This window comes from Macrosteles quadrilineatus, unplaced genomic scaffold, assembly GCF_028750875.1.
Source record: "Macrosteles quadrilineatus isolate MER2022 unplaced genomic scaffold, UCM_ALF_1.0 Scaffold_2__2_contigs__length_208266976, whole genome shotgun sequence".
Taxonomy (NCBI): Eukaryota; Metazoa; Arthropoda; class Insecta; order Hemiptera; family Cicadellidae; genus Macrosteles; species Macrosteles quadrilineatus.
In genome coordinates, this window is record NW_026542595.1 from 112366735 (window position 1) to 112389753 (window position 23019).

The 23019-nt window shown below is 35.7% G+C and overlaps 1 protein-coding gene across 3 annotated transcripts in view; it reads left to right on the top strand.

Moving 5' to 3' along the window:
* Positions 1-23019, top strand: part of LOC128987363 (protein O-mannosyl-transferase Tmtc3) — a 262549-nt gene that overhangs the window by 233416 nt on the left and 6114 nt on the right. For all 3 annotated transcript variants that reach the window (XM_054408171.1, XM_054408169.1, XM_054408168.1), the window contains exons 8-13: positions 2667-2922; positions 3690-3838; positions 4248-4466; positions 16775-16868; positions 17586-17876; positions 21571-21753. In XM_054408171.1, coding sequence (XP_054264146.1) covers positions 2667-2922; positions 3690-3838; positions 4248-4466; positions 16775-16868; positions 17586-17876; positions 21571-21753 — 1192 coding nt within the window. The remainder of the gene's footprint in view (positions 1-2666; positions 2923-3689; positions 3839-4247; positions 4467-16774; positions 16869-17585; positions 17877-21570; positions 21754-23019) is intronic.

The window sequence follows — 23019 nt, forward strand, 5'->3', positions numbered from 1 at the left end:
TCTTTTATGGCTTTCAATCTCTGTGTTTATAGCCAATAACCAAGTTACTTTGTTGGAAAATAAATTAAACTGGACAAATTTTCACGGTTGCTTTCCTGTAAACAAATTTAACATTTTTTTGCCCTAGGATATATTAATTATGTCACTGGGTTTCGTGTATTTTTTGTACACTCTTTGCATATTAACAAACTTATATATAGCTTTAACTTACGTCTTGCATCGTTATTTTAATCATAGTTAATAGTTTAATGAGCTATATTAAGAATGTATCAAAATAATTGCTTTATAAATCGTTAATCTGACTAAAGAATTTTCTTTACATGCACATGTACTGTGTGTGCATTCACTATGACTTAGGGTAGAAGGGGGGAATTGGGTACTAGGTTTTGTAAAATGTACTTTGTAGGCTAAAACAAATTGAATCACTTTACAACTTTTATGCCTTCATTTAAAGGCTTCCAATGGACATTTTTTCTCTTATTTTCAGATCTGCAAGTTGTTTTGTTCTATTAAAAAAAATATATATTGTTCATACCCAATTACCCCAAAGGGGGGAATTGGGTACTACACCTATTATACATTAAAATGACCTATTAAAAATGCTGGGAAAATGGGTGTTATTAAGAAAACACAAATAAGCATTTCAAGACAAGTTTGACTCTTACTATTAGTATGTATACTTTGCTCTTATGAGATAAAAGTAAATATTTAGCAGTTACTAAAATGTTTATAGTGTTTCCAAGGTTACTCGGGCCAAGTTTGATAGGCACTTTAAAAATTGAAAAACGTAAGGGGTGAACAAATTATATTTTAACTCGTTTCAATTTCAAGATAACAACCTAAAATAAATTTGAGGTTTATAAAACATAACTAGCTATTACTACAGATTTTTTAATTCTTTTAGCGAATTTCCCTATAGGGAAGTAGCTATTACCGTAGGTCTCATGGTAAGACTTAGGCCCGGGACCGATTTACTTTTTCATTTTGTTGTCCCCAGAGGCCAAAAACACCATTCGTTCAAATTTTTATATATGTATATATATATATATATATATATATGTGTCCGTGAACACGATAACTTGAGTAATTTTTATCCGATTTTGATGAAATTTGGTTTGAAGGTGTAAGGGGGGATAAACTTGAACGAGTTCGCGATCCAGCATGATCGGACCATGGGAACAGTGTTTTATGGGGGGTTTTATGGGGTAAAAATTGGTTTTTCTCACTTTTGACCCTCTAAATACAAAATTTCCCAATTTTTCTCCAAACCTTCTTAAAGAGCTTAAAAAAACAAACAATTCAGTATATCAAAGTGTTTTTGTACGGTTATTGGTTACGGAGAAAACTAAAAAAATGGTAAATTTAAAATTCCCATGTTATTCTTATGGAGAATATTGTAAAATGTTGTAGTTTGCTTGTTTATGGATATATTTTGATCAAACTTGGCAAATTTATTTATTTTATAGTAAGCTATCAATATTTTACTAAAAACACACTACTTTATTAGTTTCCTTGTAGCAGCAAACCTAGGTACTCGTACCTAATGTACCCAATGTTATTTAAATAGATCAATTAAAAAACCAATTCAGCCAAATGGAAATTCGCTTAGACGGCAGGTTTGCTGCGGCGGGGGTATTTAATATAAAGCATGTATTTTAAAATAAATTTCAAAAAAGTTCATACCCAATTACCCCTAATACCCAATTCCCCCCTTCTACCCTAGATAGTTCACTTTCAATTCTACCTTTGACACATCATCTCTTCCGTTCTACAAACTGTCAACTAATTAAACGTCTTCTAACAATTCTATCAATCGTCAACTTAAAGTCTGATAAGAGTAAACTGAATTATACGTCTGATCAGTTCTTTAAAGAATTGTCAACAGAAAAAGCAGGTTTAATTCTATGAATTATTAACCTTTATATTCTACTCAGCTCCCTAGTACAGCTACCTGGTCAGTATATGATGCAGTGCTCTATTATTTTTCAACTAGTAGTATGTTTTCATTTACAACTATCAATTGGTATTTTCCAATTAACCAATTGTATATTCAGGTTTGACAACCCTGCATCCGTGGCACCATCGCCTTCTCGTCAGCTCACCTACAACTACTTGGTCAGCATGAACCTGTGGCTACTGTTGTTCTTTTGTGACTTTGGAACGGTTCCTCTCGTGGAATCGTTCGTTCATAGTCAAGTCTCGCTTCTATCACACCTTTTTGTCTATTCAGGTTTGACAACCCTGCGTCAGTGGCACCATCGCCGTCTTGTCAGCTCACCTACAACTACTTGGTCAGCATGAACCTGTGGCTACTGTTGTTCTTTTGTGACTTGTGCTGTGACTGGACGATGGGAATGGTTCCTCTTGTGGAGTCGTTCGTTGATTGCCAAATCTCACTACTATCACACCTTTTTGTATATCTACTATCACACCTTTTTGTATATTCAGGTTCGACAACCCTGCGTCAGTGGCACCATCGCCGTCTTGTCAGCTCACCTACAACTACTTGGTCAGCATGAACCTGTGGCTACTGTTGTTCTTTTGTGACTTGTGCTGTGACTGGACGATGGGAACGGTTCCTCTTGTGGAGTCGTTCGTTGATTGCCAAATCTCACTACTATCACACCTTTTTGTATATCTACTATCACACCTTTTTGTATATTCAGGTTCGACAACCCTGCGTCAGTGGCACCATCGCCGTCTCGTCAGCTCACCTACAACTACTTGGTCAGCATGAACCTGTGGCTCCTGTTGTTCCCTTGTGACTTGTGCTGTGACTGGACGATGGGAACGGTTCCTCTTGTGGAGTCGTTCGTTGATCGTCGCAATCTCGCCACTCTCACGTCATATCTGCTGATTGCTACCCTGGTTTATGTCGCTCTCACAACGTCCAATCGACAGCAGGCCACTGTCATCGCAATGGTATGTATCTTGAATTATTAAAGAATTTCATCGGTCGAAACTAGTTTGCTGTATACTAGTCAATGCATATAAAGAAGACACTATAACATAGCCAGAACCCAACTTTAAGTCTTTAAAATCAAAGACTTTACAGTGGCTTAAGGATTTTAACCATTTGGAAACCTCCTATATACAATTTTTTGGATTTGCGATTACTTCTTGTACTTTACCAAAGCACTTTAGCCTTCGAATTACTACTTTATACCTCAAATGGTTTACAATACCTGTAAGTATTGCAAGTATGATTGCTGTAGTGGCAACTAGTTTCTCTTTAAGAACTTTTAACTTCAACTTGGAAGTTGAAACATGAGGCATACAAGGAGTCAAAAGTCGTCACTTCCTTTAAAGCCCATTGGAAATTAAAAACCAAACCGTAGTTGTCAATACAGCAACCAAGGATTACTATTTGCAGGATTGTAAACCATTTTAAGTCTTACACTTTACATTTAAAACTACATTTATATTACATTTACATTTAAAACTCTTTATAACAAACAAATACAAATACAATGGTATAGTTAAGTTATTGATCATAATTAATGGAACGAAAATGTTTTAAATTTCTTCATGAATATAAGAGTCGGTGTCGTAGTTCAGTGTAACCCTTGGGCGAGAATATCACTTAAAAATCAAACTAACTAACAGAAAACAATATTTATTACTAAGGTGATAAGTTCTATTACGGTAGTTACATTACTCAACAGTCATACAAGTGTCGTATTTTCCAGAGCCTGGCTTTCCTGGGATTGCCGTTTCTTCCAGCGTCAAACCTCTTTTTCCCAGTCGGCTTCGTTGTGGCCGAGAGAGTGTTGTACATGCCGTCAATGGGATTCTGCATGCTCGTAGCTTACGGCTGGCAGGCGCTCGCGGAAAAGAGGTAAATACATGTTTACGTTTAAAATTATCAAAAGAAAAATGTGCAAGAAGTATATGGAATTATAAGTGAATAATACATTACTTTTGCCTCCTGCTGAATGCTATTTCCCATTAAATGAAAGTGGTTTCATACTTTTTCAATTGTCACAGAAATTTCAAACAAACGTTTCATATGGCAGATTTATGCATATCTCCCATTGCCATTTAAAACACAGAAACAATATACGCACACGATGTATTATAAAAAACTTAATGGTAACGAACAGATAAAAACTTTCCAATGCAGTTTTCAAACGGCCTTCATCGGCTAGATTGTGTATTTCTATGTTTCTGTGAAACCTAAAGATAGGCTCCAAAACTAAAACTACCACTAGAGTCAACATTGATCACATGTTTTTCTTCTATGACAGGAACAGGAAGCTGGCGTGGACGGGTTTGTTCCTGCTTCTGCTCGCCCACGGGACCAAAACCATCGTCCGCAACTGGGATTGGACGTCAGAGTACAGCATATTCATGGCGGGGCTAAGAGTGAACCAGCACAACGCCAAACTGTTCAACAACGTGGGCCACGCTCTGGAGGGACAAGGACGCTTTACAGAGGCTTTGCAGTACTTCCACAAAGCTGTCAGGTGAGTTATAGTTTTCGATATTATAACAATAACAAAATTACAATCAACAAACAAAATCAACAATGACATGAGTCACAAGATGTTGTTAATCATACTCAACTTTTGTAGAAATGTAAGTTTTTAAACAAGTAACTTGTCGGTCATGTTTCTTTTCGACCAAGAGACTTGTCTGCCAAGTGACTTGTCCGTCAAGTGTCTTGCCGGCCAAGTGTCTTGTCGGCCAAGTGTCTTGTCGACCAAGTGATTTGTCGACCAAGTGATTTGTCGACCAAATGACTTGACGACCAATTGAGTTAATCATTTTTATTTCATCTCAAATGTAGGTCAAATGGAATGCCAACAAAATTACATATAAACCAAATTAAACTTTAACAAAATGACATGTGGACGATGTGTACTTATCTAATTTATAATTGTTGTCAACTGGTTTGTTTGGCAAGGAGACTCGTTGGTCAATTGGTTGGTATAATTTGAAAATCAGAAAAGTTGACGCTTTAACCAGGATCATTTAAACAGTTCTGTGATAGGTATTAAGCATCTAAATTATTAGGATTTAGGAACGGTAAAGTGGTAAATAGGAATATCAATAACCAGCTGAATACACGAAACACTAAGCGCCCATAAATACATTTATTTAAAAATTACTGTTTATCAAACTATTGTAAATATTAAATTTGCAAAAGAATAATGACATATTCTGCAATCTAACAAACTTTTCATTAAAATTACTATTCCTTACATAAATTCACCAAACACACAGTGTAGATATTAGACTTGCATATTTCGTGTTCATTTACACTTAAAATGTATATATATAAATATTTCTCTTATTTCACACTTAAGTAATGCATTGTCCTGGTATTAAATAAATAGCGTTGAACGTTGAATGGGAATCGTTGTGGTTGGGGTGAATAGCATCGAAGATAATCTGGGGTCCCTCAAACCATCTGGATATTTCGGATAACATGCATTGTTCAGATAGAGATGTATCGAATTGCATTGAAACAGGTTTATAGGTGTTCAACTCACGTCGATATTTCTGACACAAATTCTGTATTGATGATAAATTCAAGTGAATTGATTCGGAATATTTTTTATTTAAATTTCAATTTAAAATTGGGAATTACTTTGAAATAATTAATTGCTGTACACACTATTAGCCCCAAGGACATAAAATGAGTCTAACGCAAATCCCTAAATATTGATAAAGAAATTATTTGTGAAAAAAACGGGCTAATTCTTCAAAATATATATGTAAATATTGTTAATTAAAAACTAAATCCATCTAATCTATTTAATAATCTAATGACTACTCATACAAATTATTATTTATTGGCATGGATTCAATGTTGCTATAATGTATTCGATAATCCAGTATTTCGTAGAAAGAACTTTACAAAGTCTACAAGTTAGGTTAGTTAAATATTTAGGTTTTTATTCGCTATATCAAGGGTTCAAAATAAATCTCAGAGGATTATCATCCATAAATCGTGGGATATTATCCGATATTCCATTATTTGTTACTGGACGTAAAAATAAGCAACAGTAATCAGATTAATAAAAAAATATTTACGGTATCAATTTATATATTGGCATTTTATTATTGATTTCTTAAATTATTTTGACAAGTTTTGTGGTTTAATAACAAACTTTTGTTGAGTCGACAATTTTGTTTACTCCGTTATTTTAACAGAAGTCACAAACAAAATGAACACACTGTAATTTTTGGCTGTTGATTGTGTGTTTTACTTACTAAAAGTTTATTTTATGAACATTACTGTTCACCAAATAACTTCCAGGTCACCTATTGATATTCAAAATACCTACGTTATTCAAGACTTTAAATTGCATTTAGCAACCGTATCCGGTACTCAAGTCGTCCTGTATTTATGCTGTACATGTACATTATATCGTTGTCAATACCTGCTAAAGGCTGTCATTTACAAAATGAAAAGTAAATTGTTTTGACAACTAGACAACACTTCAGCGAGTTACAAGTTTATTTATGTATAAGCTTGGCGTGTGAACAATTTCATTGAGCGGAGCGAGCGAAGCGAGCGAAGCTCTTATACGTCGACTTTTATGCATTTCGTAATACGCAAACTCCTCCTAGACGGCTGAATCAATCGTTTTCAAATTTTGCATGGTGATAAAGACCATATCGGTGAGTGCCAACATCTATATGGCGTTAAAAAAGTCTCTCAGGAATCCGTAGAAAAATGAAACTGAAAATCACATTTTTTTAACATTAGTCTTATGGGTTGCTAGGTAACCATGTTGGCTGAATTAAATAACAAGTAAAAAGTAAACAAAAGATTTGAAGTTTTAGCATGTGCTCATAATAAGCCAACTACCCACAGTATACTAGGAAATTACAAATACAGTACAAAAGGAAAAACATCACTTGTTAATATTGAGCAAAGATTATACTTAAGATTACTCGATACATTGTAGTCAAGGGTAGCAGTGCGAAGTCTAGGATCTGTTTATGACGAATACATTAAGGTATCTGCAATCCTAAAATGCTATGGGAAGGGAAGGAAACAGGTCCGTGACGTAGGAAGTAGTGAAGGAAGTAGTATAGGCAATCATAAAATGCTATGGGAATAGAGGGAAACAGGTCCGTGACGTAGGAAGTGATGAAGGAAGTAGTAAATGCGAGCAGTCCGGAGTGTGGGGACTGTTTATGACGATAAGATTAGGGTATCTGCAATCCTAAAATGCTATGGGAAGGGAGGAAAACAGGTCCGCGACGTAGGAAGTGGTGAAGGAAGTAGTCAAGGCGAGTAGTCCGGAGTGCGGAAACTGTTTATGACGATTAGAATAAGGGTATGGGCAATCCTAAAATGCTATGGGAAGGGAGGGAAACAGGTCCGTGACGTAAGAAGTGGTGAAGGAAGTAGTCAAGGCGAGCTGTCTGGAGCGTGGGAACTGTTTATGATGACTAGATTAAGGTATTTGCAATCCTAAAATGCTATGGAAAGGGAGGAAAATAGGTCCGCGACGTAGGAAGTGGTGAAGGAAGTAGTCTAGGCGAGTTGTCCGGAGTGTTGGAAATGTTTATGACAATTAGATTAAGGTATCAGCAAACCTAAAATGCTACGGGAAGGGAGGAAAACAGGTCCGCGACGTAGGAAGTGATGAAGGAAGTAGTCAAGGTGAGCTGTCCGGAGTGTGGGGACTGTTTATGACGATTAGATTAAGGTATTTGCAATTCTAAAATGCTATGGAAAGGGAGGAAAATAGGTCCGCGACGTAGGAAGTGGTGAAGGAAGTAGTCAAGGCGAGCTGTCAGGAGTGAGGGAACTGTTTATGGCAATTAGATAAGGGTATGGGCAATCCTAAAATGCTATGGGAAGGGAGGGAAACAGGTCCGTGACGTAAGAAGTGGTGAAGGAAGTAGTCAAGGCGAGCTGTCTGGAGCGTGGGAACTGTTTATGATGATTAGATTAAGGTATTTGCAATCCTAAAATGCTATGGAAAGGGAGGAAAATAGGTCCGCGACGTAGGAAGTGGTGAAGGAAGTAGTCTAGGCGAGTTGTCCGGAGTGTTGGAAATGTTTATGACAATTAGATTAAGATATCAGCAAACCTAAAATGCTACGGGAAGGGAGGAAAACAGGTCCGCGACGTAGGAAGTGATGAAGGAAGTAGTCAAGGTGAGCTGTCCGGAGTGTGGGGACTGTTTATGACGATTAGATTAAGGTATTTGCAATCCTAAAATGCTATGGAAAGGGAGGAAAATAGGTCCGCGACGTAGGAAGTGGTGAAGGAAGTAGTCTAGGCGAGTTGTCCGGAGTGTTGGAAATGTTTATGACAATTAGATTAAGGTATCAGCAAACCTAAAATGCTACGGGAAGGGAGGAAAACAGGTCCGCGACGTAGGAAGTGATGAAGGAAGTAGTCAAGGTGAGCTGTCCGGAGTGTGGGGACTGTTTATGACGATTAGATTAAGGTATTTGCAATTCTAAAATGCTATGGAAAGGGAGGAAAATAGGTCCGCGACGTAGGAAGTGGTGAAGCAATAGTCTAGGCGAGTAGTCCGGAGTGTGGGAACTGTTTATGACGATTAGATTAAGGTATCTGCAATCTTTAAATGCAATGGAATGGAGGGAAACAGATCCATGACGTAGGAAATTGTGTAGGATGTAGATGTGTGGATTTATGCATCTCCGATACTACGGTGCTTTCAGAGTGAACTAATGATTTTCCCCGAGCAAAGCTCGGTCCCCAGGTACTATAATCAAATGACGACACTAGCTTGAGGTTCGTGACGTATGAAGAGGTTAAGGAAGTAGTAAAGGTGAACAGTCTGGAGTATGGAAACTGTTTATGACGATTAGATTAAGGTCACAACGTTCCTAAAATGCTACGGAAAGGGAGGAAAACAGGTCCGCGATGTGGGAAGTGGCGAAGGAAGTAGTAAAGGCGATCTGTTCGGAGTGTGGGATCTGTTTATGACGATTAGATTCAGGTATCTGCAATCTTAAAATGCTATGGGAAGAGAGGGAAACAGATCCGCGACGTAGGAACAGGTGAAAGAAGTAGTAAGGTGAGCAGTGTGGAGTGTGGGAACTGGAAACCGTTTGTAGCAGTTTTAATGTATCTGCAATGCTGAAATGCTATGAGAAGGGATGGAAGCATGCCCAAGACATAGGAAATTGTGAAAGAAGTAGTAAAGTCTAGCAGTACGGACAGTGGGGATGTTTGTTGCAATTAGATTAACGTATCTAAAATACTAAAATGCTATGGAAAGCGATGAATACAGGTCCACGACGTAAGTGGTAAAGGAAGTAGTAAAGGCTGGCAGTGCAGAGTGGGGGAACCGTTTGAGCAGATGGTATAGTGATATCCGTGGATAAGTAAAGTTATGTTTGGTTTTCCTGCTTTAAATTAAGTTTTAAGTTAATAAATGTAGAATAAATAAAGAGTTAAAATTGTATCAACTTTCTTTCTTTAGTATTAGTTTATTTACAATCAATTATTTTCATGGAAACCAAAATTAAAAACCAGCTGTCTCAGCACACTCCCACATCATTAGTTAGTTGTTCTGGGCCCCTTTTTTCTTTCCGGAATTCACGTCAGAGACTTCAATGGGATACAACAAGTTAATAGGTCTGGTGATGTATTTCCCAGATCCTAACTTTATTTTGGCACTTCTTACATTTCCATCAGCACTGACGTTAAGGACTTCTATTTTCCCAAGTCGCCATGTCCCTCTGGGTAATGTGTCGTGAACATGAACTACATCACCAACTTGTGGATGTTGGGTTGACAGAATTCTTCTTTGTTTGATATTATGTTGAGTTCTCTCCCTTAAACTCAACAGATAGTCTTTCTTCCAAATCTTCCAAAAGCTATTTAAGTTGTTGGTTCCCTTTTTCCACATCTTTAATAAGTCCGATTCAGTCACTTTAGAAATAAACTCCATGTCGTTTTCTTGACATTCATTCAAACTATTTACAAAACCATTTTTTCCATGGAAGTTAAGGAAGTGGCCAGGAGTTATAATAAAGTCAGTCAAACTTTGATCTGAGGAAGATACATAAACTAGTGGTCTTGAGTTGACAACAGCTTCTATTTCAATCATCACAGTGTCGAGTTGTGATTTAGTCAGAGTAACTGAACCAATACTCTTTCTTAAACATCTCTTTATCAAAGATATCAACCTCTCGTACATTCCTCCCATCCAAGGTGCAAACTCTGGGATGTAAGTAAATTCGATGTGGTTTTCACTTACATAAGACAGTAATTCTGGTGTATCGAGATGTTCAACAAACATATCATTCAAGAACGAGGAAGCCTTCTTAAACTGAGTAGCGTTGTCCAAGTAAATCTTCTTCGGAGTACCTCTTCTTCCCACAAACCTCCTGAGAGATAGTAAGAATTCTTCTGACGACAAGTTATTGGTGATCTCTAAATGAACAGCTCTCGTGACTAAACAGGTGAATATGCAACCGTAAACTTTTGAAACTTCAACTCTAGAAGCTTGAAAGGATTTAATGTAGAGAGGGCCAAAGTAGTCAAGTCCTGTAAATTGGAAAGGTATACTTTCAGTCACCCGTTCTGTTGGAAGCGAGGGTATTTGGGGCAGCTTGTATGGTCCACCTTCGTATTTTAAACATTTCAAACATTTTCGCAAAACTCTGTTGACTTCAGCTCTGCCATGGATTAACCAAAAGGATTTCCGAAGTTCCGAGAGAGTTTGTTGCACTCCCATGTGAAAAGTCTTACAGTGACACTCTTCTATGAGCAGTTGAGTAAATAAATCGTTCTTTGGTAGAAGTATAGGGAACTTGCAATATTCTTCAAGGTCTGCATTTGAGATCCTACCCTTACATCTGATAAGTCCATTCATATCAACGAATAGGCCAAGTTGATTCTGCAATCTATCATACCTACCATCTCTTATATTACTTAGTGTTTCACTAAAACAAGTGTTTTGAACATGTTTGATCCACGATAAACGAGCATCTTTGAGTTCTTCAGATGTAGGAATAACATGATTTGGTTGTTTATTCCGTCTGCATCCACTTATAAACCTTTTACAAAAAACTGTTGTCAAAATCAGTTTCGAAAGTAATGAAAACCTTTGTATATCTATGCCAAAAGGACTACTAGTTTCACTCACGTCTTCGGTCTTTGTAGTCAAGGTGACGACGTTTTCTTCAATAGTTTCAACCATATCGTCTTCAGTTAATGGTTTGTTAAATTCAGAAGACCAATCCGGCCACAAGTCTTGACTACAAGACAGCCATTGTGGACCTGACCACCATTCATTGCAGTGTTTCAGATTATCCACCGTTTTACCTCGAGTCGCCATATCAGCTGGATTTTCGTCAGTAGGAACGTATCTAAATTGCGTCTCGGTGTTGGTTTTGATCTCCATTACTCTTCTCTCCACAAACTTAGGAAGCAGCTTTGTTGTGCTAATCCAACGTAACACGCATTGTGAATCAGTCCACAGTATCTTATTTACAACAGGAAATTTTAAGGATTCTTCCACAAAACGTAATGCTCTTGTTCCAATCAACACTCCTAAAAGTTCGAGTCTTGGAAGGGTAATTTTCGGCTTTGACTTTGGAGTTAAATGGCTTTTACAAAACATGAGAGTCACTTTGACAGTCTCCTTACTAATTAATTTGATATACACAGCACACGAATATACATCCTTTGATGCATCCGTAAAACAATGGAGCTCTACATGATCTGCTCGTAATCCTGCGAATCGAGGAATAGAAACTTCAGTTACTTTAATAATATCATCACATATAATATTCCATTCCCTACATTTAGGCTCATCTAGTAATTCGTCCCAATCCAAATTGTCTTCCCACAACTGTTTGAGAAAGATTTTAGCCTTCAGTGTTACAGGGGATAATAACCCTAAGGGATCAAAAACGGATGATATAGTACTTAAAACTTGTCCTTTTGAAATAGGTTTGTTTCTGTCATTGTTAACAGGTTTTATGTGAAGATTGTCAAGATTGGTGTTCCATCTTAATCCAAGAACATTAACATCAGTAGTATTCTCAGTTGTAGTTTTTTCCATTGGTATTTGTGTCATTAGTGTCTTTGAGTTTGAAGACCAACATCTAAGGTTCATGTTAATATCAGAGAACAAACTAGAAGCAGTTGTAAATAGTGTTGTGGCCTCTTGATCTGTGTCACATCCGGTAACCACATTATCAACATAAAATGAAGACTTCAACCTTTCATTAAGATTATCAAGTTCACAATTTGACAAATGATGAAAAACAGTAGCACTGAGTAAAAATGGACTGGATATGATTCCAAACGGAACCCTACAAAATCGATACTCCTCAATATTATCCTTAGTAGGTGCTGACAAAGGATCTTTGAGCCACAGAAATCTAGTTACATCTCTATCTGGAGTTTGAAGATTTATTTGAAGGAATGCTTTCTCAATATCAGCAATAATTCCAATAGCATTCATTCTAAAACGTAAAAGTAAACTACATAGGTTTTCCAAAATTACAGGTCCACGGTAAAGACAATCATTAAGACTATTGTTGCCTTTTCTGGTTTTGGCAGACGCGTCATACACTATCCTAAGTTTAGTTGAGGTTTTCGACTCAGTGATAATAGGGTGATGAGGTATATAGTGAAGGACTCCATCGTTTCTGTCTGAAAAACTCACTCGTTCGATTATACCGTCTTTCAATTGGGTTTGAATTACCGAGTCGTATTCACATAGAAGATTATGTTTGTCTGAAAGTCTATCTGTTAAAGATTTCAAACGACCGAGAGAAAGATTGTAGTTTGTTGGTAAATTTGGAGGATAATCTTTCCAAGGCCAGGAAACTGAATAACGACCATTCTCAAATTTAACAGTTTCATTAAATTTATTCAATGCGATGTCATCATCTTTCACGTGTGGGTCATCCTTAATACCAATAGTCTCTAATTGCCACAAGTTTTTGATGTCATCACCTTCACAAATATTGATATCTGGCTTTAAGGTTTGTGGAGACCTAGGAAATAGGTTGTTGGGTTTTACTAGAGTAAGAAAAGATGACTCGTACATCAGAGGGAAATGATCATTGTTATCGTTATGCCTACCAGTTACGATCCAACCAAATTTGCTATTCACTAAGAATAAGCCTGGTGAAATTTCTATCTTCTGACCCTGAATGATATCAAAATAATAATCGTTCCCTATTAATAGATCAATATTTTGTGAAGTAAACTGGCCGTCTGCTAACTTTAATTTGGGATAGGAGGAAGCAATTGTATTTAAGTTGATATTGGTACTAGAAACTACCTTCCCAGTGATATGTGGAACAATGTTTACTATAATATCCATACATGTGTCATCGTTCAGCAGTAATCGAACATCTGTTACTTGAGTCTCAACAGTTTTAGATTCACGGTTGCCGAACGTAAATAAAGACAATGATTGACAATATTTACTATTCAAACTCAGTTTAGAAGCCAAACCTTTAGACACATAAGACCTCTGACTACCACTATCAAAAAGAACACCACAACGCGTTTCTTGTTTAGTATCAGCATTACGCAAAGTAATAGTTGCAGTTTGAAGAATAACACTCTCCGACATAGAAATTAAAGCAGACTCTTCGGTATTTATAGGTACCTTGCTCGGGTTGAAGTTACTTGCAGGCAAAGCTTTGGCATGATTAGTTGATCGGGTGTCTACTTTGATGGTGTTTCTAGAAATTTGGTCTGTAGGAAACTGTTTGGTACATAAGCTTCTATTGTGATTATTCTGCTGTTTACAGTAAACACACCTTTTATGTGATTTACAAAATTTCACAGTGTGTCCCTTACTTAAACATACGTAGCACCTACCTTGAATTGCTTTCTTACGTGCCTCAGCAGATTGATATTTTGTACATTGGTCATTCCAATGTGTTCCTTCACAAAAAATACAATTTAATTTATCGTTTCCCACGAGTGAGTGGGTAGTTGTCAACCTCTTAGTGTCCGCCTGTGGATTGGGAACAGTAACAAAACTATTAGAGTAAGATGAAGTGCTAGGTGTTGAGGTCGTCAGTTGCTCTGCTTTCTCCCGAATCGAAATTAAGTTATTTACAAATTTGCACAAAGTTTTAACATCCAATTCCCCAGAAATATTCATTTCTTCAACTTTCAAAACAATTTCATAGGGCAGCTTACTGAAAATTTGAGAAACAAAGTAGTTAGAAGTAACGTCTTCACCTAAGGCTTGAAGACAACGCATATGTTTCTCAATGTTGTCAAATCCTCGCCTTAGTGTTACCGTGTCACTGGACTTGATAGGTGGCATATCCCTCAAGGCACAGTAATGAGAATTCACTATTACCTGTTTCTTAGCAAATCTGTCTTTCAACAAGGTAATAGCAATATCATAGTTTAGATCTGTAATGGGGAGTCCAGCGATGCAACGTTTAGCGTCACCTTTTAATTGTGCAATCAAATAGTTAAATTTGTCAACGTTACTGAGTGTGGGGTGGCTATGAATGGCAGACTCAAAACTATCCCAAAACTCCTGCCACCGTAGCATGTCCCCTTGGAAGGTTGGTAATACCAACTTTGGTAGTTGAACATACTGGTGCTGTATAGTTGGTATTGGCTGAACGGTAGACGTATCAGGCACTGTTGCCTGTGACTTATTAGTTTGAGAAATATCTAGTCTTACCGTAAGCTGTGCAAGCACCTCCTCACAGTCCATCATAGTATTTATGAAGTCGTCCTCTGTGGTGGGTCCTTCAGTTTGTCCATCTTCAGTAATAGGCTCGGTGTCCAAACGTTTTTGAATTTCTTCCACTCTCTTTACAAAGCTTGTCAAAGTCCGTAGTCGTGTTTGAAGTTGTAGTTCTGTTAAGTCTGTAGTCTCCAAGAATGCATTTGTATCAGTAGTATAAGTCTTCAGTCGTAGTAAGGCAGATTTCAATCGAAGGTCCCATCTTGAAGTCATTCTTAGTTATTTGGGAAAGTGAAGTTCAAAGTTGGAAGTTGTAAAAATTTTGAGTAAAGAAGTTAAGTTTAGAAAGTTGTAAAAAGTTAAAGCAGGAAACCACGCTCTGCTACCATATTGTGATATCCGTGGATAAGTAAAGTTATGTTTGGTTTTCCTGCTTTAAATTAAGTTTTAAGTTAATAAATGTAGAATAAATAAAGAGTTAAAATTGTATCAACTTTCTTTCTTTAGTATTAGTTTATTTACAATCAATTATTTTCATGGAAACCAAAATTAAAAACCAGCTGTCTCAGCACAGATGGATAAATGAATTTGTAATACTTAAATGCTATGAGAAAGGAAGGAAACAGGCCAATGACGTAGTAAATGGTGAAGGAAGTAGTAAGGCTAACAGCGCAGAGTGTGGGAACTGTCTTTGGCAATTAAATTAATGTATCTGCAATCCTAAAATGCTATGGGAAGAGAGGGAAACAGGTCCACGACGTAGGGTGTGGTGAAGGAAGTAGTAAAGGTGAGCAGTGTTGAGTTTGGGAATGGATTAATGTATCTGCAATGCTAAAATGCTACGGGAAGAGACTGTAGACTGTAATATGTTAAAATGATTATGAAGCACAAATCGATACATATTTTCGATACATGCAATCGTTTACAATCGAAATTTACAACTGAGTTGACAACAGCTGAATTTTACTCCATAGAGGCTAAAAACGATTTTTACTCCCTAAATATTAAAAATGCTACTTTAGACCCGCAGCGCATGCATGAAAATAACCCCCGCCGCAGCAAACCTGCAGACTAAGCGAATTTCCGTTAACCTGATTGGATTTACACTAAAATGCCTCCATAAAAATAGCACATTTATTTCCTATTTAAATAGAATAAGTTTAACGAGTACTTAGGTTTGCTGCAACAGGGAAGATAAAAAAGATTTTTTTTGTAAATTGATAATAGTTTAGTAAGAAATAAAAGTATTTTCCAAAATCGATCAAAATATGTTCATAAACGAGCAAACTAAAACAGTTGACTTATTCTCCATAAGAATAACATGGGAATTTCAAAATTACAATTTTTTTGAATTTTCTCCGTAACAAATAGGCGTATAATAACGCTTCAATATACTAAATTATTGGTTTTTTAAGCTCTACAAAATGGTTTAAAAAGAAATTGTGAAATTTCGTGTTTTTAGGGTCAAAAATGGGAAAAACCTATTTTTACCCCATAAAACCCCCCATAAACCCCCGTTCCCATAGTCCGATCATGCTGGTTCGCGAACTCATTCAAGTTTATCCCGCCTTACACCTTCAAACCAAATTTTATCAAAATCGGACAAAAATTACTCAAGTTATCGTGCGGATGGACACATATATATATATATATATATATTTTGTTATTGTATACCTCAATGAGGGCTACTTTAAATGTTACTAAGCAAATCAAAATACCACAGTACCCTAAAAACATTTTATTTTTAATTGCGTTAAAATAAAATGTTTTTAGGGTACTGTGGTATTTTGATTTGCTTAGTAATATATATATATATATATATCTATATATAGATATATAAAAATTTGAACGAATGGTGTTTTTGGCCTCTGGGGACATCAAAATGAAAAAGTAAATCGGTCCCGGGCTTAGGTCTTACCATGAGACCTACGGTAATAGCTACTTCCCTATAGGGAAATTCGCTAAAATACTGTTTTTACTGCAGTAAGACAAAAACAATATAATATGAACCCTTGATGACTCCGCTCAATTTTGTGGATGCCTCTGCGAACGCCACCTAGTTAATTTCACACAGTATAGATGTGCATTTTTATAAATGCATACTATAAATATATTGAATATTCCATGTTCAATCTTTTTAGTGTTCAACAAGACGATATCGGCGCTCACATCAATGTTGGAAGAACTTACAACCATCTCAAGATGTTCAAAGAAGCTGAGGATGCCTACCTGAAGGTAATTCTTTTACAGTTTTTAGTTTGAAGTATGATTTTTAAAGCCAGAAAAAACTCTAGTTGAAACCTAATATCTGTGTTTGTTTGAGTTAAGATAGTTTATGCACATTTTCCTGAATTTAGTGATTACATACATAAATTATGACATAAGCATCCAGGTTCTTTACAAACCTTGAAATATCTTCATCCTAGTATCTTCACCTTGTTCTTACAAGTGTTAATTAAACAATGAGTCTTTATTTTCATTACGTATACATAATCCTAATTCAGAAGCTATATAGCATGGTACACGTTGATGCAGTTTTCATAATTTTTAAATTGACCGTAAAAATGTATTTTTTTATAACTTTCAATACAATGCACCCGATTTGCTATTAATTAAATTGAATAAAATCCATATAAACTGAACTGGTTCTTGTACATTTTACGGTAGCTATAATGTTGAATAACAATATAAAACATAGTGTTATTTGAACAATAAAACTTGTATCGATGGATCTTAAATGGTTCTTAAATCAGATAGTATTTACCTATGATCCTTTACACAAAAACAAAACGAAATGAATCCAAACATTTGTAATTTTAGGTGAATTTAAGATCCCATCGTCTTTCAAATCTTTAGCTACATCATTTTCTGGCTAGATAATATACGAAGTGACAAATAATTTGACAATCTTTACACCGTATGGTAGATTATATGAGTCCATATTCCTTCCAGGCCAAATCGCTGTTGCCCAAAGCCAAGCCAGGCGAGTCCTACCAAGCCCGCATCGCCCCAAACCATCTCAACGTGTTTTTGAACCTCGCCAACCTGATTGCCAAGAACGAGACGAGGCTAGAGGAGGCCGACTTGCTGTACAGACAAGCCATCAGTATGAGAGCGGACTACACCCAGGCCTACATCAACCGTGGAGATGTTCTGCTCAAGCTGAACCGCACCAAGGAGGCACAACAGGTGTACGAGCGGGCGCTTTTCTATGACAGCAACAACCCTGACATATACTATAACGTGAGTCATAGCAATATACAGTATCTATGTATCAATGTAGTCATAGCAGTATCTACGTGAGAAATAATCATTGATCTACACTTTGTAAGTAGTAGGAAAACGGGGATTCTGGTCAGCAAGTGACGTCACGATGGAAGTGAGGTTATGTCCGGAAACGTGATGATTGAGGAGTGGTGACGTCGTGTTAGTGTAAATAGGGAATTTTGGGATAAATCGACTTGGTTACGTTATAATGGGACACAATTATATTACGTTGAATGCTGGCCGAAAATATTAGTCTGTGTGAGGTAAAAACATTGGTTATCTACTTAGTAAAAGTAGTGGGGAAACAAGGCTTCTGGCTTACAATTGACGTGGAATTGCAATGGAAGTGAGGTTATGCCTAGAAACGACTAATAAAGCATATGGAATGATGACGTCATATAGGTTAAAATGATGAAATTACGGCCGTGGTAACGTCATTGATTGATATACAATGTAATTATATTACGTCACTTGCCCCAATGTAGTCTGTGAACGTGGTAAACAGGACTTCTAGCGACAACAGTGAGTAATAGCTGGTGCTGACCCTTGCATCATGGCGCGAACCGTGAAGAAAATAGTGCTGCCGTGTAATTGTGCATACAAGTTTTGATTCTCTTGAACTCTTAACCTCAGGTGTTCAAGGGATCTGTTAAGTTTTAAGGCTTAGTTCTGTAGTTTAGCCACGTGAAGTAACTAAAGTAAACCTGTAGGTACCTGAGAAGTACCTTAGTGGGTTTCGTCTGCACGTTGTACAGTGTTTTGTTAACATATGTCCTAAATGTAGATGAGTTGTACGGTTAAAGTAAAACAGATTATCTGCATCACCCTCGATAGAAAATGTCTACCTCAAAACCTAGGCAGCTGTAACCAGGGTCAAATATAAATTCTCATTAATCCAAAAAGCATGAAGGATCAGCAACCTTAGGAGTGTTAAATTTAAAGACTGGATTTCTACATGATATAAAGACAAAACACATACAACTAAAATAAATTTCACTGGATATATAGTACTAATGTATGTAAATTGCAGTAATTTTCGCTGTATTCTATGCCTAAGAAATGAACCAAATTGAGGTACAACTTGTTAAGATATATTTTATTATTTTCTCGCCCATTAAAATTACTTGATTAAGAAAAAAGCAGTATACACTTTGTACAGTTGACACCTTTTTTATTTCTAAAACGATTAAAATATATTTTCGATTGTTGGAAACTTAAAGTTAAACATAACTAATTGAACGGGAGACGCAAAAATAGAGAAAAAGACACTGTCTTCCCTCCTACCCTTAAGGACAGGACATTAAATTAAAGAGCAAAAAGAGTTAATTACAGTAAATACCAGTTAAAGTGAATTAAAACAATTAGAAGTTAACAAAACTAAAATTAATTAACGATAGGTACTGCACAGAGTTTCATTGTATTTGCAGTCAACCTGAAAACAAATATACATTATTTAATTCTGTTGTTGGAAACTTTTCCATTTCAAAGTTTCTCATTAGAACAAAAATGCAGCGAATAACCAGTTTAAAAAGTTCATTTCCTCTTGTTGAATATTTTGCCAGATGCGTTGTTTTTCGTCCGAATTTAACTTGTATATAATGTATAAAAATAACATGGGTTTAACAACTGGGAGATTATAAATTAGGTTTAGTCCTTGCAAAAATTTACATTTATTTTTTTAACAACTTCAATTGTTTTTCATCCAAATTTAACTTGTATATTATGTCTGCATGAATGAATCTGAGAATTTAAAAATAATTTCGGTTTAACAACTGGGAAATTTATATTAGGTTTAGTCTATGCAGAAATTCCCATTGATTTTTTTTTACAACTTCCATACAATTTTTATAAATAAACAAAAAATTCACTGTGCAAGTATCTTAAAATGAGGTATTTTTATCTTTTGTTGTATAACTTAATACTCTATTAGGTCAATGTACTAAGTAGAAAAAGAATAATTAGAAACTCATCACCTCAACTCTTACTATTAAAAGGGTTCTATTTATATGAGGTATATATTAATGCATCAAAAAAGCATTTACTTCCCTATTTATAACATAAAGCCCAGACACTTAAGATACAACCCCCCCCCCTCTCACTCCTTAAGGTCTGCCAACAGCACACCTAAGTGAAATGTTTTGGTGGAGAATTCCCTGGGAAATATTCCCTCAGTTTTTGCAAAGAAACAATTCTAGTGGTTTAGGTATTTTTATATAGAAACACTTAACAGTTTTTTTTATGTTTGATATAAAACCTTAAAAGATATGCCAATAAAATGGTAGAGTCAACAACCAAGCAAATATCATTAAGATATGTAAATATTATTCTTGTAATACAAATATTACAAGAATAAATTTATTGCTAATAATTGTTTCTTTTATTTTCATTATTGATTGTAAATATGAGGTCAACAAATTTAATGTATACTGATCCTAATCAGAATTTCTTGTACAATGCGTGTATTTCTGGGTTTGCACGTCCACGATTTTGACAAAAACATCCAATATGAATCCAATCTCGACCTACAATAAGTGTCTACATGTATCTGTGTGTAAGAAGTTGTTTTACAGAACTTTGAAAAAAACAGCACAATGCAATTGAAAACTATTTCCAATATTGCCAAACGTAGGTTAGGGTTATTTTGTCTAATGTGAAGAGTTAAATTTTCATGAGTTATTTTCGAGTACAGATATTCTCATATAAAGACAGTGTAAAAAGTTCTTCATTTTAAATTCCTACTTTAAGTTCTCGCACATGTAATCCATCATTCTCGGAAAAAACAAAAGAAGAATATAATGGATAGGAGTATAGAGTACGATGTTTTATTCTTCTTCTCCATGAATTTTAAAATACATTTTCCAATGCATAATTAAACAAACGTTCAGGTTCCAGGATTACGGTCTTTTAGTTTGAAGTGTTTTGCATCATAATTTCTTAGAAAGTTTTCAAATGCTTCCTTAATTAACGGTCAGAGAATTGACGAATAAAGAACTGTGGAAAAAGAAAGTACAATGTTTTATTTATCTTCTCCATATATTTTTAAGGTGCTTTATTTATAGATGTTTCGCTACTAGAACTTAATTTTTGTGTGTTTTGTAATCCACAATTTCTTTGGATGGTTTTATCACCAACCTTTCGTACCCATTCACCGGCAGGAAAAGAAGGATGCAAAGAATTCAAAAGATGCATATGATAAATTCTTATTTATAAACTAAATCGGGAATGTGAGCTATCATCACACCAAATTTCAGCACAATCCGATCAGTATTTTCGCGATTACTTGTCACAAACATCCATCCATCCATTCATAAATCTTAACTTTCTCACTTATAAAATTGTAGGATTTATTTATTTTATTTATTAATTTATTTTTCCATGTTTCATTGAAAATGAAATACCAGAACTACAATCGTTTAATGTTAGGTCCTGTCCACCATCCCTCTTGAAAGTTTTCCTAAAAACTTCCTTGATTTTTGGTCACATAGAAGACGGATATAAAAAATGTACAGAATTGTGTCGTCTTATTTATTTCCTCTCTGGCCGATTCTGGAACCGACTATAATTTGCCGATAGACTAACATTTCGGTCGTTTTCTTACTAAATACTTTAGTAGCGTTTAGACACACTGATTAAAAACTAACCAACCTCTAACTGTATCTATTCGTTGTAGTTGGGAGTGGTGTTCCTGGAGCAAGGTAAAGCCTCACAAGCGTTGGCCTATCTTGATAAAGCTCTGGAGTTTGATCCCGAGCATGAACAGGCGCTTCTCAACTCAGCCATATTGCTGCAGGAGCTCGGCCGAGCTGAGCTGCGGAAAGTAGCTCGCGAGCGACTTCTCAAACTGCTTCACAAGGTAAACAATTTACGTCTTGGCTAGATTATTTATATATAAAAAATATATATTTTGGGTGGATATTCCTTGTGTATGCTTTAACAGTTTTGAATGAATAGTAATTATGTATAATTAAGGTGTTGTAATATATTGGTAAAGTTGAGTCGCGCTCATATAATTGTAGTAGTAAAATTTAACCAAGTCATCTCCTGAGCTTAGCAATGGAAAGGTATGGATTTAACAATTTCCCTTGCCTATCTGGGGTTATTTAAGGTATAGCGAATTGTTTGGAGTGTGGTTGTTGAATTGGGTTTATTATCATTAAAAAACAATGTATTCAATGCGGAATCGTATAAAGCATCTTGGCAATATAAAGAGGTTATTTTATCGAAGGGCTTTTTATCGATGTTCTATCATTCAAGGTTATAGACAAATAGTAAACCTCTGATTTTTTTTCGTAAGGAACACAATTTTTACGAAATAACGTTCACTACGTTTATTTTGTGTTATCTCCGGGACAATTTTAGCGTATTATTAAATCTATAATTGTTTTTAAAATGTTGAAACCTTTTGCCCATAACTTGTTTATACAAATTTGTTCATAATTATAAAAACATGTCAAAATTATAGTTTAAGCAAAAACAACAATTTATGCATAAAATGAGTTTTAATATTTATATAACGAATTTAGAGAAAATATTCTCTCTGAAATTGTTGAGTATTTGATAAGTTTAAAAGTGGAAGTTACATTTTAAGAGGCTCAACGTAATGCGATACAAGTACCACACATTCATAGAGTTTAAATTCTCCCTGAATTGGTAGAAAAAGTTTGTTTGTTGTCGGGTCGAGCGTTCAAAGTGTTTATTGACTCATCTCTTTGTTTGATTCCAGTAAAGCATGAAAGGTCGGGCAAGGTTTTAGCCAAGAGTCCATCAAAGTGGAAATCCCTTTTTGTAATTTGCCTTGGTCCTCTTTTCGGGTCAGTTGTCATTTTTAAAAGTTCGACCAATCTCATTATTGAAACTGTATGATTTGCAACCGGTTTTATATTAGTGAAAAAGGGTTTACTTTGTTCATAAAGTTTCATTCAACACAATTCTACTGATTGGTGTAATTTAGGAGTGGAATGATTAAATTTTGATTAAGTTCTTTCGACATATAATTTTACATCCTTATATGTTCATACTTAATGCATAACGTGAGTTTAAATAGGTAAAATTTATGTTTTAGGAAATGTAACGTTTGCTTTTTTTCATTACAGTGAGACAAATTTAATAAGTGAGCCAA